The sequence below is a fragment of the Photinus pyralis genome, unplaced genomic scaffold (assembly GCF_008802855.1).
Source record: "Photinus pyralis isolate 1611_PpyrPB1 unplaced genomic scaffold, Ppyr1.3 Ppyr1.4_LG5, whole genome shotgun sequence".
Lineage (NCBI taxonomy): Eukaryota > Metazoa > Arthropoda > Insecta > Coleoptera > Lampyridae > Photinus > Photinus pyralis.
The window spans coordinates 33186680-33203496 of NW_022170596.1; the positions used below are offsets into that span (position 1 = coordinate 33186680).

Here is a 16817-nt window from a genome sequence, read left to right on the forward strand (position 1 = left end):
ATTTTTAATTTTTGATTTTATTTATATGTTTTTAGGTCAATGGTTGGATGTATAGTTGGGAGTGGATAAGCATCAAATTAAGTTTTTACTCGAAAAAGTCAGTTTTGCGGTACTAAGCGGCCTAAAGGTATGACAGATAAAAAGGCGCGGAAAGTAAGTCAATTTGAAAATGGTTATTCTGTTAATTTTTGTTGTAAAACAATTCTTAATGTGGAAAAGTTCACTTGCTTTCTGTTTTTTAGCGATAGTTCTCAATACGAATTTGCACGTACGCTTATTTGATGAAGAACGTTTATGACATTGAACTTTTTACTATTTTGCCTGGTCGAGATCATCGAAATATACAGGGTGTTCCATTTAAAAAACGAAGTTAGGTCTGATAAGGTTTTATCCGACCCAGAATACTTATTTTGAAAATAACTTCAATTATTCATTATAAAGATGCTTTTGTAATAAACATTTTTCTGTATCTCTTAACTATTTTTTGTGTGTGGTGGTTTCGCTGAATTGCGCGCATGCGCAGAACCTACGTTATTATTTAAGGCGTTTATTTTTCGAAAATAATGGGCCCCTCGCAAAAAGTCGTCACTGATTGAAACAGTCGCAAATGCGCAATTCGTCCGTGCGCAGATGCAACAATTCTGATCTTAGACTACGATGCGCATGCGTACATCTCGGTAATAGTGCGCAGTGTCTTCCCATAAAAAACGTTTCAAAATCTCTGCGCGGAGCTATTTTATTGAAATTTTGGTGGAGGACTTCTTTGCTAATATGCGCATGGGCATATTAAAACAGTGGTATGGACATGTTCACCACCTTTTGACACTTTTACTTTAGGCGCATTTAGGAGAAATAGGCAGAATACTCCTGTAGGAACCTGAGAGTGAACATTTTTTATTTGGCGAGAGATCTTATCGGTATGACTGAGTATCAACTCCTCTGGTATGAACGAATATTGTTATTTATGCCGCGATTTTGCTGAAACTTTGGCAGATCTCTAATAAAAATAGATCGTACGTTCAAATCTAACGCGCACATGTGCAAATTGAAAGCGTGGATTGCGCAGAATTCTCTTCTATTTGTAAAAGAAGGTACTATGGGGGGGGGGGGGGGGGGTCCACACCCCTCGGTGCTATTTTTATTTTTTGTGGTACGGATAACATGCCGTCATAATCCTTCCTCCACGACTATCATGGGACCAGTTTGTAAAAGGTGGTGTTAGCTAGGGGTATGGAATATATATATATATATATACAAAACTTCAAAGGGCTGTAACTTGTGATCTAGTAGTACAATCTTGGAACTGTTTGAAATTATGGATTCTACGGGTCAAACTCTATAAGAGAATGTTTTTTCCCGGTCGATCTCAGACAATTTTTTTTCCGGCCTCAAAAAAAGGCAGTTATTTACCTGACTTTTTTTACCAAAAATCGACTGCTCCAAAATTTCTCGGGAAAACACTTTTTCTCACTAATTTTGGTGCGTAGAATCCAAAACGATTCGTACTTTTTCGATCAGGCCTCTCAATCAAAAGTTATGGACTAAATACAAATTTCTATATATATATATATATATATATATATATATAAAGTTCACCTTGGAACTGTTGGAAATTATGGATTCTACGGGCCAAACTTTGAGATTATGTCCTCTTTCTTTAACTGCTTTTAAGAGTATCTAAAAACACACAACAGTATATTTTCCTGTAATACTAACCCCCCCCGTACACAACAGATCCATTGTCATTTATAGAAAAGCATCATAGGAATATTGAGGGTTATAGGGAACCTTTCTTTGCTGGGGGTTATCCCCATACCCTCGGGTACTACGTTCTATGCAGTAGTACTACAGCAAAGGAATCTGTTGTGTGCTGGGGGTATTCCATACCCCCCCCCCCCCCCCTAGAAAACGTTTACACTTGAGCAACGTCAGAATAGTTTTCGGGAAAGAGTCATCAAGTCCTGTTCTCCTTAAACATACAACACAGAACGTAATACAGAGGGGTCTGGAATACCCCCCAGTACATACAACAAATCCATTGCCAGTTATACAAAAGTATCATGGGAGCACTGAATGTTGTAGGGAAAATTTCTGTAAATGATTATCCCCATCGGGTACTTGCGTTGTGGGCATACCCACCGTATCACTTTCTCACACAAAATATTTAGACTTTGGCCCTTTCAAGAAAGGTTCATCCCACCCTTTTCTCCCAAGGGGTGCAGCACAGAACGTAGTACCGGGGGGGTCTAGGGGTGTATACACAACAGATCCATTAAAAAAAAAAAAGGGTGTCCTTTCATAAACTTTTAGAGCTCTTCTCGCTTTAAATGTGGTCATTAAAACTGTGGTATGTTCATATAGGTTTTTAAAGCCTTCTATGAGTTTCTGAAGGGCACGAGATGTTTTATGCTCTTATGGGCTTAGAAACGCCTTTAGGAGCCGCCTTTAAAGATCACCCAGAGCTTCTAATAGCCTTAACGAACAGATCAGGAGCTTTAAACGTCCTTGAGGAAAATTCGAGCCTTAAAAACCTTTTATGGGTTTTTAAACTTTGCTTCAAGAGCCTACCAAAAGCTGTTTTTCTCTCATTAAAATCCAAACTCATGAATTAAGCCTTTATGGATCTCCGGAAACCTTTAAGGGACGTCAAACTGCTTACGAGAACCTTCAAAGATATTCCGTAAGCTTTTAGAGTCCTGGACCCAATGCCAAGTCTTTAAGACGATCATCAGGATCAAGCGAATGTGGCGCATTCCCATTGGAGGCTTTTTCTATGCTACGTAAGCAAATTGAATTGTGTTTAATTCCATCAATGCCGAAGTGATAAATAGCGAAATTCTTGCTCTTGTATTGGTGTTATTTCCTGTGAACATAGATAATTTTATATAAATAAATCAAATTTACGTATCGTATGTGCTAAATGCATCACACCTTTAAAGGTTTTGAGAATTCTGTATGCAACTCGTCTACAGTCAATGTACAAATTGAACTGTCGCCATTCTGATATTTAGTGGACGTTAACAATTTACAGAATGCACGTCGGATACGCCACTGGAATTAAATAAATGAAAATCAGTTAGTGCCAACCTTACACAATTTTTATTTCGCGGGAAATTCAAAAACAAACCCAGCACTTTTAAAAATGGCCGCGCCGATAAAGCAAACGCCTCGTTTTCGAGTTAGTAGCAAAAATGAGCGCAGTTACTAGTTACACGAGAGCGGGTCCATCGTTAATTGTACAATGGCAAACGCGCGAACTAATTCCAGTTGTCAAAACAACCGTGGCGGCGCCACTATCGCGACCGTGCTTCAAACGACCGCCATCAACGGTTTGTGGTGAAGATTTTAAAATCGTAGCGGCGGTTAACAAAATACGGTAATCAAATGATTTTCAAATTTTCCATTTTTAAAACAGATTCACTTGCAAAATCTCTGTTTTGTTTAAAAATTTGAAAGTAGGAATTAATATGTCAGTTACACGGCGTAAACGTCACTAGCTTTTGAAGTAGTTCTAGCTTTCAGTCAGTAACATGACTTTCAAGCTCAAATTTCCGTCGCCATTACGCGTGAGTGATTTCAGGTGGAATGGCGCTGTACATGATGGACCCGGATTTGATAGTGATCGACCCGGACTCGGCCGACGGGTACAACTTGGAAAGGTACGTTGTTATCGGGCCTGCAGGTGGTGATGAAGTTTTTCAGCGCGAGTATCAAGCAAGAGGCGGAAAAGGGGCAAATCTTTGATCTGGAGAGCCTCGATGGACGGAAGCTGATTTCGAAGCACGCCATTCAATTGGGCGACATCAGCGAGGGCGACAGCGGCACGCACTTCGTCAAGCACGTAATGCAGGACGACAAGCTGAGCAAAGTGTGGGAGTGCAGAATTTGCGCGAAGGAGTTCGGCCACCAGTACACCCTCATGCGTCACCTCCCCACCCACACCGACGAAAGGAAATACCAATGCAACGTGTGCGGCAAGGGTAAGCAACGCTAATGGCGTGCAAGTCACCTGACCGGGCCGTCCACAGCATTCCGGCAGATGTCGACCTTATCCCAGCATCGGGCCATCCACTCGGCCGACAGGCCGTACATTTGCGAGATGTGCCACAAGACCTTCAATCGCGTCTCCACCCTAATCTCGCACCGCAAGACGCACACCGGACTCAAGCCGCACCAGTGCCACCTGTGCAACAAGGCGTTCCACCAGAAAGGTAGGTACCGGAACCTGAGACACCGATTTCAGTGGTGCCCCCCCACAGGTAATTTGAGAAACCACATTTTCACGCACACCAACGAGCGACCGTACAAGTGCGAGATATGCTTCAAGGGCTTCAATCAGATGTCCAACTTGATGTGCCACAAAATGAAGGTGAGGTGGGCTTACTGGGGGCTTCTCGCTGAACTACAATTCCGATGGTACATTATATACGTCGAATCCCACTTCTGATTTTGCACTAAATGTGTTTAAATCGGAATAAGTTAAGTCTTCCAGATTTCAGAACTGCGCCTTGCCCATCTAAAAACCTAAAAAAAAATTATTAGTAATAAACTCTAACAAAAGTAAAAAAAGCGTGTGAAGTCGTAATAACGTGGGGCCCGAGAATAGTATCATAAAACAATTATTAATTTAACGAGGGGTAAATTTCGTTTTTGTCAGAGTATAATAAGGACGTGGAATTCGAAACAGAACGATAATAAATAGGGGGTTATATACAGTACTTTTGAATCAAGAATTCTTGATTAGAATAGATATCAGTTTCAGGGGATGATTTACTGGGTTGCAGCGGTCATTTCTTTGACCAGTTGCGGTTAAGTTTATATACAGGATGTTCGAGAGAGTCGATTACTGCGGAAACTAGCGGAGATGCCAAAAAATCGTTTATATAAAATATCCCCCCCGCGGACAAAACATAGATTCACTACTAGTAAAACATTAGCAGACTACTTTTTCCGCCGCATGTCACTTTACGGGCAGCACTTGCCACACTGTTAAATGTCTATAATGACACCTGTCATCAAATTTTATATTAAAATACGATTTCGGGCAAAATTTAATACAAAATTTATCAGCAAAATGGCATTACTTGACTCGGAAATTAAAATTAAATTACATATTTCCTCGCCAGTAATGTGTCATTTTCCGGACATTAAGTAGGCGTGAAAATATAGATTTCATGACGATGTTGAGTACGAAGACTTTCGTATGGAATACCTCCCCGAAAAATTTCGTTAAAACTTCAACACTCGTGTGGTGGTATTCTGGAAATGGTGGTTGGGGGGGGGGGGGGGGGGGGGGGTCGTATTACATACCCCGCAAAAACACCTTCATTTATTAGATCCTCTTCTCCATACCGCAGAGAACATAGAATCGGGGAGTCTGGGGGGGTATAGAATACCGCTCAACAAACGACAGAATCGACCATTTCCTAAAAATTCTTAAAACTTTCGCACACTTGGGGTAGTGTTCCGGAAATCGCAATGGAATTGTCGTCTACTTGGGGGTATTTGATACCCTCCAGTAACACCTTCATTTACAGAACGTTTAGGCTTCAGATTTAATGACCGTTGTTGGAGAAGAATTATGAGAACATAGAACCGGGGGGGGGGGGGTTATTTCAATCCCCCCCCAAGCAAACGACCGAATCAACCATTTCCAAAAAATGGTGGTAATATTTCCGCACACTTCTGGTGGTATTCCGGAAATGCAACTGTCGTCTACTGGGGAGGGGTGGGGGGGTCCATACCCCGGTAATACCTTCATTTACAAAACGTTTAGGTTTCAGAATTAATGACAGTTGTTGGAGGATTGAGATCCTCCTCTCCGTACTGCAGAGAACATAAACGGGGGGGGGGGGGGTTGAGCGGTACAAAATACCTCTAGCGAACGAGAGAACCATTTTCTAAACATTTTGAAACTTCCGCATGCGTGTCGTGGTATTCCGAAAATGGCAATGAAACCGCCCTCAGCGGGGGGGGGGGGGAGTTTGAAATTCTGAATCGTTTTCTTGCACACAATCTGTCAGTAAGCGAGAAGCCCCCCACTTATTACAACTTAAAACAACTCACGCCCAATTAGGCACATCATCGCTCCGATAAACCGCGCCACATGTGCCAAATTTGCGGACGAGATTTCGAGAAGCGCATCAGCTTGCGCAACCACGAGCAGTGCGAGCACGGTCTCGAAAGTCCCGAATCCAGCGCCACCTCCTTTTCCGGTGCCAAGTCAGTATCCCCGCTCTCCCCAACCGTTTTCCCTTAGCCCCTTCACTTTTAGATCCTCCAATGGAGTGCTGGTCGAACCCATTAAAACCGCCGCCATGCAGCACGCCCTGGCCACTGACCAAACTCCCTTCGCCCTTCTTCGCCCATTAAACGGCATCCCTGTGTTGGTACGAGTTTTGGCCGCCGGTGATAAACAGGTCTGTTCCGAACGCTCCTCCCCAACCACTCCATAATTTCATTCCGTTCAGATGCTGATACCTGCGACCGCCGAGGACTTGAAAAGGCACGGGCAAATCACGATCACGCCCCAGGTAGACGAAGGCGTCAAGAAGGAAGGCGATCCTCTAGCACAAGTCGATGATCTCGACGACGCACCTTCCACAAGTAAGTCGATCACGCCGCCGATGCTTTAATCGCTACAGTTCCACCAGGTAAATCTCTGGGAAGCAACGTGCAGATCAAGATCCCCGTGGTTGCGACCGTCGTGCAGCGTTGCGGACAGGACGGAAGCGTGAGCATGGCGATCGAAAGTCCGGGACCGTCCGGCGACGAAATCGGACAAGACCACTACTTCCTACCGTCGACCACCCTCGACGACATTCACGCGCAATTCAGCTCCCACGTCATCACCCCGGCGAATATTCAGTACATCGACGAATGCGGCAACGTTGTCCCCTTCGACGAGTTCAAGGAGAAAAATCAGACATGTAAGACTCAAAATAGACTCAAAAATACAAGTCAACCGTTTGCAGGCGGAGCGCTTCAGTACGATCACTCAATCGAAACGATGTCTTTTCCGGACAGCGAAAGCTACGGCGACGAGTCGAACGCCATTCTCGGGGTAATAAATTGATCACTTTGACGTGCATCTAGTAACGGATCTTGTAGATTTTAGAAAACGACGAGGCGATCTTGAACAATTCCAAAGAATTTTCTTTGTCCAACGGTTGCGATCTTGGTTTGTCATAATTTAGCGACGTGTTTGTGTTACTCGTTTGTTTTTTTCATTAATGTTCAAGATTCTAGTCAATTTATTAGTAAGTTCTCATATCCTTGTTTAGCACTGTTCCAATGCTGATAATTAAATGTTACAAAACCCATTCCGAACCCAAAAAAAGCAGCAATAATAAAGGAATATGGAAACTTTTGTAGTAGTTATTTGCGTGTGAAAGCTTGGGGGCGACAGGAACTCGCGAGATCATTGTCGAAATTTGTATTTAGTAAAAGTACGAATCGTTTTGGATTCTACGCACCAAAATTGGTGAGAAAAAGTGTTTTCCCGAGAAATTTTGGAGCAGTCGATTTTTGGTAAAAAAAAGGAAGGTAATACACTGCTTTTTTTTGAGGCCAGAAAAAAAAATTGAGATCGACCGGGAAAAAACATTTTCTTATAGAGTTTGGCCCGTACAATCCATAATTTCAAACAGTTCCACGATTGGACTACTAGATCAAAAGTTACAGCCCTTTGAACTTTATATATATATATATATAAATTTGTATTTAGTCCATAACTTTTGATTGAGAGGTCTGATCGAAAAAGTACGAATCGTTTTGGATTCTACGCACCAAAATTAGTGAGAAAAAGTGTTTCCCGAGAAATTTTGGAACAGTCGATTTTTGGTAAAAAAGGAAGGTAAATAACTGCCTTTTTTTGAGGCCGGAAAAAAAATTGTCTGAGATCGACCAGGAAAAAACATTTTCTTATAGAGTTTGGCCCGTAGAAACAGTTCCAAGGTTGGACTACTAGATCAAAAGTTACAGCCCTTTGAACTTTACTTATATATATGGGGGGGGGGGGGGGGGGGGTTAGTATTACAGGAAAATATACTGTGTGTTTTTAGATACCCTTAAAAGCGGTTAAAGAAAGAGGACATAATCTCAAAGACTAAAAGCCTATAAATGTCATTGGAAGCTCTTAGATACTGCCTGATCCATAAAGGGGCTTAGAGACGTTTGGAGAGCCATAAGGTTTTTAAAGAAAAACGCCTATCCCTATGGTTAGACATTAAGACACCTTACATCGGAGAAAACTGCCGTATGAGAAAGAAATACGAAACGCTCTGTGTATACAAACATCGTGATGTCTTCGACTTCGACCGTTCTGCGCAGATGCCGAACGAAACCTGGCAACAATGTTAGCGTCGGTCACGAGTTCCGATGGCGTGCCAGTTTTTCTCAATGTTTATTTTGCTTGTTCTGTTTTAAAAAAATGTAGCATTCCCATCCCCCAATTATTATTACTTTCTGATTATGTCACCAAAAACCTGTGGAGATCACTGAAAACTGTCAAGGTGGCCCAATGTCATTGTCCCAGGTTTCTGGTTTAAGTGGCAGAGGGTAGGCATCTTAAACGTGAATTTCAGCGAATTCGTGTCTGAATTTCCATCCTGCAGAATGGAGATTCTAAAAATGTTTGCTTATGATCCTGTAATGCAGTTTATTCCATTGAAATATTTACAAATATCATAACCGTTTCTTGGTCCGATTTATATCTGTTCATTTTGAAAAAGGTGCGCCGCAGTTGTAAAAAGCACAAAACAAAGAGGCGAATTGAGAACAGAGGTTGCATCGAAAACTTGTGGCAACACTGCGAGCTGGGTGTGAACACAGCGTATTTGTGGCGTTTGTTGTTCATCTACAGAAAAATGGCGCCGGCTTGTCTCGGCCGGAATTAGTTATTTTCAGTTTCGGTTCGCTACCGAAGCGACTCGGAGCGAGCGTGGCTCGTCAGCCGAGCTCGATTTTCGAAAATCGCGAAATTTAACCGGGGGCCGTCGGCACTTTCTGATAGGTGAACGGTGCAGTTCAACATCGATAAAGCTTTATATCAAATATAAATCGGCCGTTTCTTTGTCGAAGCAGAAACTTCTAAAGTTCAACAAGTCGCCGAGCGAAATGTTGCCCTTTAAAAAGCGTGTACATCCAAGTTTATAGAAAATATATAAATCTGATACCCTTCTTTAAAATGGCTTACAATAAAAATCGGTAATAATTAACAAAGATTGATATTACAATTAGATGAGTAAATACTAATGGAAGTCTTCTTGGTGCGGCGCCCTCTTTTATGGTCGTCGTGAGCGCCTTCTCCCTTTCGCGAAATAAATTTTTCGCGAGCATTCGCATTTTTGAGATCTTATCGTCGTAAATTGCGTTCGAAGTGTTTGTCGGCACGTTCACGTTACAATAGTTCTGATCGCAGCACGCGACGCACATCTGGAAAACGAAAACGTGGCGATTTTCGAGGCCAATATCGGATGCGAAAGAAACACTTACGGTTTGCATGTCGATCTCGACGCATCCCACCTTTGTCCTTTGGCACTCCTTTTCCGTCGTACACTTTTTATTGACTAGAACGCTGTTGCCCTTCGAATCCATTATGTGAAGAGTGTGGCAGAAGGTTTCCCCTAAAATTAATCGTAAAATGTATAACGGCATTACATCCATTAGTCAAAGGAGATTATGTTTAACTTTAAAGCGAATTGGATTTAAAATATCTTTTAACGGAGCGCAAATTTGATTTCGACGGTTTTCCCTCGAAGTGGCTTTATTAAAAATGAACGGCAACAATGGGAGAGAGATCTAATTTGTCCAACAGTTATTTAGTGCTAAGGACGGAGGGTTCACGAATTATTTATCAATAGCGGGCGAGATTTATGGCATTCTCTCATACGTTTCGGGATCGTGGAGGTTAGGACGTCGGCCTGTTTCTTGCGGTCCGTGCGGTTTAGGGTTTAGGTTGGGTTAGCTTGTTTCGTTAATATGCCTTAAATTAGTAATTACACCGAAACGGTACAGTATAATTTTCTTTGAATTATACCATGTGCAATAGGATACCTCATTTTAACTTCGCCCCAAGCAGGGTTTCATCATTTCCCCTGCCTTTATTTTTTTCCGTCCTTTACACGATCGAAAATTTCCATTTCTCCGACAATGTAATTGTTTTCCATAATTTGAGAGCCTTAGGCAAACTTAATTTCGACGCAAGGTGGTCTATTGTTATTCAATTTGCAAAGTAATTGATGGAGGAAGTTTAAACGGTTTTCAACGTCTCAAGAGTTTGTTCTCAGTAATTGTATTAGATCGCATCCGTCAGCTGGACTATCTTCACGTGTCAAACAAAGATAAAACAGATACCTGTACCGCATAGATTTATTACATCGGAGTAACACAGCAACGGAAAACGCATAGCCGTGCCGTATGGATTCATCACGTCAAAATGAGGTCTACGTATCATGGAGGTTATCTATCGCTACAAATGGTCTTAGCGTTAGATTCTCTTTGAGTTTTCTCTGTTTTGGTTGTCAGATCTTTGTGGTTGCAGATTTTTTGAATTCTGCAGGTCGAAATTTATAGGAAATCATCCCCGTTTCTTCGATCTCTTGCCTTTGACGGGTTTCAAAGGAAACGAAATGGCCCCAGCGTTATATTCGCTTTGGATTTTCCGTTTCTGGTTCTTGGATTATGGTGGCTATACATTTTTTGAATTCTGCAGGTCAAAATTTATAAGAAATCAGCCCCGTTTCTTCAATCTCTTGTCTTTGACGGGTTTCAAAGGAAAAGAAATGGCCCAAGCGTTATATTCACTTTGAATTTTCCGTTTCTGGTTCTTGGATTATGGTGGCTATACATTTTTTGAATTCTACAGGTCAAAATTTATAAGAAATCATCCCCGTTTCTTCGATCTCTTGTCTTTGACGGGTTTCAAAGGAAAAGAAACGGCCCAAGCGTTATATTCGCTTTGAATTTTCCGTTTCTGGTTCTTGGATTATGGTGGCTATACATTTTTTGAATTCTACCGGTCAAAATTTATAAGAAATCGTCCCCGTTTCTTCGATCTCTCGTCTTTGACGGGTTTCAAAGGAAAAGAAATGGCCCAAGCGTTATATTCACTTTGGATTTTCCGTTTCTGGTTCTTGGATTATGGTGGCTATACATTTTTTGAATTCTACAGGTCAAAATTTATAAGAAATCATCCCCGTTTCTTCGATCTCTTGTCTTTGACGGGTTTCAAAGGAAAAGAAATGGCCCAAGCGTTATATTCACTTTGGATTTTCCGTTTCTGGTTCTTGGTTTATGGTGGCTATACATTTTTTGAATTCTACAGGTCAAAATTTATAAGAAATCATCCCCGTTTCTTCGATCTCTTGTCTTTGACGGGTTTCAAAGGAAAAGAAATGGCCCAAGCGTTATATTCACTTTGGATTTTCCGTTTCTGGTTCTTGGTTTATGGTGGCTATACATTTTTTGAATTCTACAGGTCAAAATTTATAAGAAATCATCCCCGTTTCTTCAATCTCTTGTCTTTGACGGGTTTCAAAGGAAAAGAAATTGCCCAAGCGTTATATTCACTTTGGATTTTCCGTTTCTGGTTCTTGGATTATGGTGGCTATACATTTTTTGAATTCTACAGGTCGAAATTTATAAGAAATCATTCCCTTTTCGTCGATCTGCCACAGCTCTTGTCCTTCACAGGATGATTTCTTATCAATTTTGACCTGTAAAATTCAAAAAACGTATACCCACCATGATCTGACAACCAGAAATAGAAAATTCAAAGAGAATCTAACGCTAGGACCTTATCTTTTCCTTTGAGGGCTGTCCAGGACAAGAACTGTCGCATCGGCAAAAAGGGGACGATTTTTTTGTAAATTTCGACCTGTAAAATTCAAAAAATGTATGACCACCGTGATCTGAGAACCAGAAATAGAAAATTCAAAGAGAATATTACGCTAGGGCCTTATCTTTTCCTTTGAGACTCGTCAAGGACAACACCTGTCGCAGATCGACAAAAAGGGGGGATTTTTTTGTAAATTTCGACCTTTAGAATTCAAAAAATATGTAACCACCATGATCTGACAACCAGAAACAGAAAATTCAGAGAGAATCTAACGCTAGAACCATTTCTTTTCCTTGGAGTCCTGCCACGGACAAGGACTGGGGCAGATCAACAAAAAGGGGATGATTTTTTTTGTAAATTTCAACCTGTAGAATTAAAAAAATGTATAAACACCATGATCTGACAACCAGAAATAGAAAATTCAAAGAGAATCTTACGCTAGGGCCTTATCTTTTCTTTTGAGACCCGTAAAGGACCAGACCTGTCGCAGATCGACAAAAAGGGAGGATTTTTTTGTAAATTTCGACCTTTAGAATTCAAAAAATATATAACCACCATGATCTGACAACCAGAAACAGAAAATTCAGAGAGAATCTAACGCTAGAACCATTTCTTTTCCTTGGAGTCCTGCCACGGACAAGGACTGAGGCAGATCAACAAAATGGGGATGATTTTTTTGTAAATTTCAACCTGTAGAATTAAAAAAATGTATAAACACCATGATCTGACAACCAGAAATAGAAAATTCAAAGATAATCTAACGCTAGGGCCTTATCTTTTCCTTTGAGCCTCGTCAAGCACAAGACCTGTCGCATATCGACAAAAAGGGGACGATTTTTTTGTAAATTTTGACCTGTAGAATTCAAAAAATGTATACGCACCGTGATCTGAGAACCAGAAATAAAAAATTCAAAGAGAATCTTACGCTAGGGCCTTATCTTTTCCTTTGAGACCCTTCAAGGACAACACCTGTCGCAGATCGACAAAAAGGAGGGATTTTTTTGTAAATTTCGACCTTTAGAATTCAAAAAATGTATACGCACCGTGATCTGAGAACCAGAAATAAAAAATTCAAAGAGAATCTTACGCTAGGGCCTTATCTTTTCCTTTGAGACCCTTCAAGGACAACACCTGTCGCAGATCGACAAAAAGGAGGGATTTTTTTGTAAATTTCGACCTTTAGAATTCAAAAAATGTATACGCACCGTGATCTGAGAACCAGAAATAAAAAATTCAACGAGAATCTTACGCTAGGGCCTTATCTTTTCCTTTGAGACCCCAGAAACAGAAAATTCGGAAAGAATCTAACGTTAAGACCATTACTTTTCCTTTGAGACCTGTCAAGAACAAGACCTCTCGCAGATCGACGAAAAGGGGATGATTTCCTATAAATTTTGACCTGTAGAATTAAAAAAATGTATGACCACCATAATCTGACAACCTGAAATTGAAAGAGAATATAACGCTAGGACCATTTATTTTCCTTTGAGTCCTGCCACAGACAAGGGCTGTGACAGAGCGACTAAAAGGGGACGATTTTTTTGGTAAATGTTGACCTGTAGAATTCAAAAAATGTATGACCACCGTGATCTGAGAACCAGAAATAGAAAATTCAAAGAGAATATTACGCTAGGGCCTTATCTTTTCCTTTTAGACTCGCCAAGGACAAGACCTGTCGCAGATCGACAAAAAGGGGATGATTTTTTTGTAAATTTCGACCTGTAGAATTCAAAAAAATGTATAACCACAAAGATCTGGTCAAAGTTTATTAAAAATCATCCCCTTTTATTCAATCTTGGCAGGTCTCAAAGGAAAAGAAATGGTCCTAGCGTTAGTCTCTTTGAACTTTCTGTCTTGAAATAGAAAAATCGGGGGGGGGGGGCAATTGTATTGAAAGAACACAACAAGAAGGGAAGAAAAAGGACAAGTGGAAGATTGATGGGAAGGGTGAGGTACAGTACAGGGTGATTATTTTAAACAAATTTTGTAATTTAAGGGAGGAAAGTGCTGTGATTTCTAGTTAATGTACCCTTGCGATGTCTCTAATTAGAGGTAACGTAATCGCAATACGTTTCAATGTCAGTCCAATCTCAATGAAGTGGTAAACCAGAAGACCTTTGTGTAACCGGGCTTGCACGTTTAAGTAAGACGTATGCTTACCATTACCGAAAAGCAACCGCGATATTTTTCGGGGATGAGTAACGACCCGACTTCCAAAGTCAATTTATTTTAGGATCTTGCGAGGAGATTATTCAGGACGCGTTTTAGTGATAAATGTTGATTATGGACCTAACGGCTGCGTGCTCTTCTCGTTAAACGGCGAACAACAACTGAACAGTAAAACATAAGGGCGACTTACCCGGCTTGCACGGTCTATCAATTGCGAATTGGTTGCACACGAGATTATCGGAGACGTTGACGCATATGTAGCACGTAACCGCGTACTTGTCGAAGTCGTCCGATATTTCCCGCTTTGACAAGTTGGCCGCCTGCAGAATCCTGTCGTCCAACGCCGGATTTGTCATGAAGATACAGCTCAACAGCATGCTGATCCTCAACATATCAACCTGCAAGGAGAGAAACAGCTTGAGAGTGACGGTAATTTTCATTGCCCTCGCCCCTAATACAATACACGCGCCCCCGCGTTCGCTCCTAAATATTACGGCTTTGCGAGGGCCATTGTTGCGATACCTGCGAGCCATTCATTATCGCGGGTCTCGGGGAGGAGGGCGCACTTAATCTCGTCCGGGAAGATACTAAATCCGAAGTTCGAAAACAAGTAATCTTTTAAAAGTTATATCACATCCGATCTCAAAAAGTAGTAGGGCTAAGGGGATTTGGACTCGGTAAATATTTTTTTTTCTGTTTCTCTTGCGATCCTCGCTGTCTATGCGTGTAAAATTTATTATGGGGATTCTCCGAATGCATTACTCAAAGATGAATTATCTTTCGCCACAATTTTTCGTCGAGCCGCATTGTGTACGTCTAATTTTTCTCTTTTTGGGGAGTCTGCGTGTGTGTTGGAAAAAATCGAAACCACGGAGATTTAATTTCCGTTAGCGGGGATTAGGAGAGTTTTTGTTGTTCGGTTTACAATCTGCGCGGTCTTTGTCTGAGAGCGTTATTTTATAGCACTCCAATTAGACTTAGTGCGACACGTATGCTATGAGAAAGCGAAATCTTGTTAGCGGTGGCGTAATTGTCACACGCACGAGTTCTCGTGTAACCGCAATTTTAATATACTGATGTGACTAATCTGACCGGGTCAGCCATGAAAAACTTGCGTATACTTAGATGCAACCAGATCCTTGCAACTTGGAGACAAAGATTTTCCAATTATCTCAGACATTACCAAGAGATTGAGAACTATTCTATGTCTTCTTGGACGAATAATAATAATATAATAATAATAAATTGTCTTGAATGCACTTGACTAATACATAATAATAACTATACAACTACCTATAAATAACATAGCTGGGCGAATAGAGCTAATTTGTGAAAAATATTGACCTCTTCTTTGAAGTGTTGCATAGGCGTTTTGATTTGTTTGGGGCATACGAGGTTGGTCTCATTATTTGGCAAGGCTTCCTAATTTTTTTCGATTTGGCACCTAAGTGGGCGAATGGTTTTTTCATGCGGGCGAAAGCTGGTGGCGCCGAGAAGTCGTAGGAGATGACTACGGGACGATTTTGCAAGGGCCTCACACGCTGGCTACGTAGCATGGGCTCTGCAAACTCTGACTACAGGTGAAGTTAAGTTATTGAAGTCAAGAGTTCTGATTGGTCGGAAAAATGAATTCTTATACTGCAAATGATCCCGGCGTGGGTGTTGCTTTAAAGAAAGGCCGAGGCGTGAGGCAATGCAAATTAAGCCACGAGAGAATTCGCGTCCAACCGCGAGGGTATTGTAAATCATACTCTAAAAAGTTTGGTCACCGTTTCGATTACCCTTTTCAATTATGTGGAGCAACCTAGTGGACTGAAGATTCGGTCATTTACTACCATCGAATTGTAAATAATGTATGGACCTAGCTGGGTTCAATTTTTATATTTCAAGATTGCGAAGTACAGGGACAAGTTAGCTCTTTGTATATTATGGTCAAGGGAGAGTTAAGTGGCCACTTATATGACTCAGTGCTAGATTTTTAAGTAGAACCCCCGGCCACATATAGATACATTCCAGGAAAAAAATATTCTATGAATCTCCCTAACGAATTGTTATTGTGCGCCTGGGGGGTATGCCATACCACCCAGTGTTAGACTCTTTCTCGAATTGCTAAAGCGGTAGCACCCTTGCGATCATTTTTCAAAAAGGGCCATCAAATTGTTATTATTTTTGTTCTGGGAGACGATACAGCAACAAGGAATTTGGGGATACCTTTCAGGCTAAGAAAGTGCCATATTCCTATATGTACGTATGTATGTGTATATATATATAAAGTATAATATAGATTATATAGATATCATATATATATATATATATAATATATATAGTCGACCAACGCACTTTACGACATCCGGCAAAAATTTTGACGATATGACATCCACCCTTTCCGATACAGTTATCAGTTTGCGGCCATGAGAGTATATTTTTTGAATTGCAATATGAGGCTATTGCGCCCTTAAAAAATAAACCATACACATTTTAAAAAAAATTCTCTCCCTATCTCTTTGCACTCCAGTGTATACTGTATATAAATTTTTACTCCGTGTATCTTGTGAGATCATTAAAAATTTTACATACCTTATAACATCCTTGCAACGTTGCCATGATTACTGGCTAGTAAATACGGATGGTAGGTTCAAACCAAAGGTAACTGTGTCAAGGGCGTTAAAAGTGTTATCGCACGGTTTACTATGGAAGACAGAGATCAAATAGCAATGTTTTATAGTAAAATAGATTATAGGTACTTTTTCTATGCTTTGTTTTTAACAAAACGGCCGGTTTCATAAACAATGACATAGAGTAAAATTTA

At 40.9% G+C, this 16817-nt stretch overlaps 2 protein-coding genes across 4 annotated transcripts; one reads left to right on the forward strand and one right to left on the reverse strand.

Moving 5' to 3' along the window:
• The first annotated feature begins 7 nt into the window (after window positions 1-7).
• LOC116170473 (zinc finger protein 205-like) lies at window positions 8-7365 on the forward strand. Of its 3 annotated transcripts, none has more exons than XM_031486900.1 (10): window positions 8-127; window positions 3581-3659; window positions 3703-3980; window positions 4029-4211; window positions 4260-4369; window positions 6077-6222; window positions 6275-6419; window positions 6471-6606; window positions 6654-7063; window positions 7111-7365. In XM_031486900.1, the coding sequence occupies exons 2-10, from the start codon at window positions 3586-3588 to the stop codon at window positions 7189-7191; spliced, it is 1563 nt and encodes a 520-aa protein (XP_031342760.1). In that variant the 5' UTR covers window positions 8-127; window positions 3581-3585; the 3' UTR covers window positions 7192-7365. The 3 variants fall into 3 exon arrangements, with proteins under 3 accessions (XP_031342760.1, XP_031342761.1, XP_031342762.1); XM_031486901.1 differs by lacking the exon at window positions 8-127 and adding an exon at window positions 1582-3376; XM_031486902.1 differs by lacking the exon at window positions 8-127 and having other exon boundaries at window positions 1583-3659; window positions 6654-6929; window positions 6975-7063.
• Window positions 7366-8644: 1279 nt separating this feature from the next.
• LOC116171588 lies at window positions 8645-15085 on the reverse strand. The gene is made up of 3 exons (XM_031488521.1): window positions 14199-15085; window positions 9496-9626; window positions 8645-9435 (listed from the first exon to the last, which is right to left on the reverse strand). Exons 1-3 carry the CDS (start codon window positions 14539-14541, stop codon window positions 9193-9195), a joined length of 717 nt encoding a protein of 238 aa, XP_031344381.1. The 5' UTR covers window positions 14542-15085; the 3' UTR covers window positions 8645-9192.
• Between the last annotated feature and the right edge of the window lie 1732 nt (window positions 15086-16817).

Excerpts from the sequence above, each read along its gene's own strand:
- LOC116170473 (XM_031486900.1), top strand. The coding sequence starts at position 3,586 with ATGGCGCTGTACATGATGGACCCGGATTTGATAGTGATCGACCCGGAC. Across the intron at positions 4,212-4,259 it reads CAAGGCGTTCCACCAGAAAG|GTAATTTGAGAAACCACATT; the intron begins GTAGGTACCGGA and ends GCCCCCCCACAG. Across the intron at positions 6,420-6,470 it reads TGGCCGCCGGTGATAAACAG|ATGCTGATACCTGCGACCGC; the intron begins GTCTGTTCCGAA and ends CATTCCGTTCAG.
- LOC116171588 (XM_031488521.1), bottom strand. The coding sequence starts at position 14,541 with ATGGCTCGCAGGTATCGCAACAATGGCCCTCGCAAAGCCGTAATATTT. Across the intron at positions 9,627-14,198 it reads TGATAGACCGTGCAAGCCGG|GGGAAACCTTCTGCCACACT; the intron begins GTAAGTCGCCCT and ends GATTAATTTTAG. Across the intron at positions 9,436-9,495 it reads TCGAGATCGACATGCAAACC|ATGTGCGTCGCGTGCTGCGA; the intron begins GTAAGTGTTTCT and ends TTCGTTTTCCAG.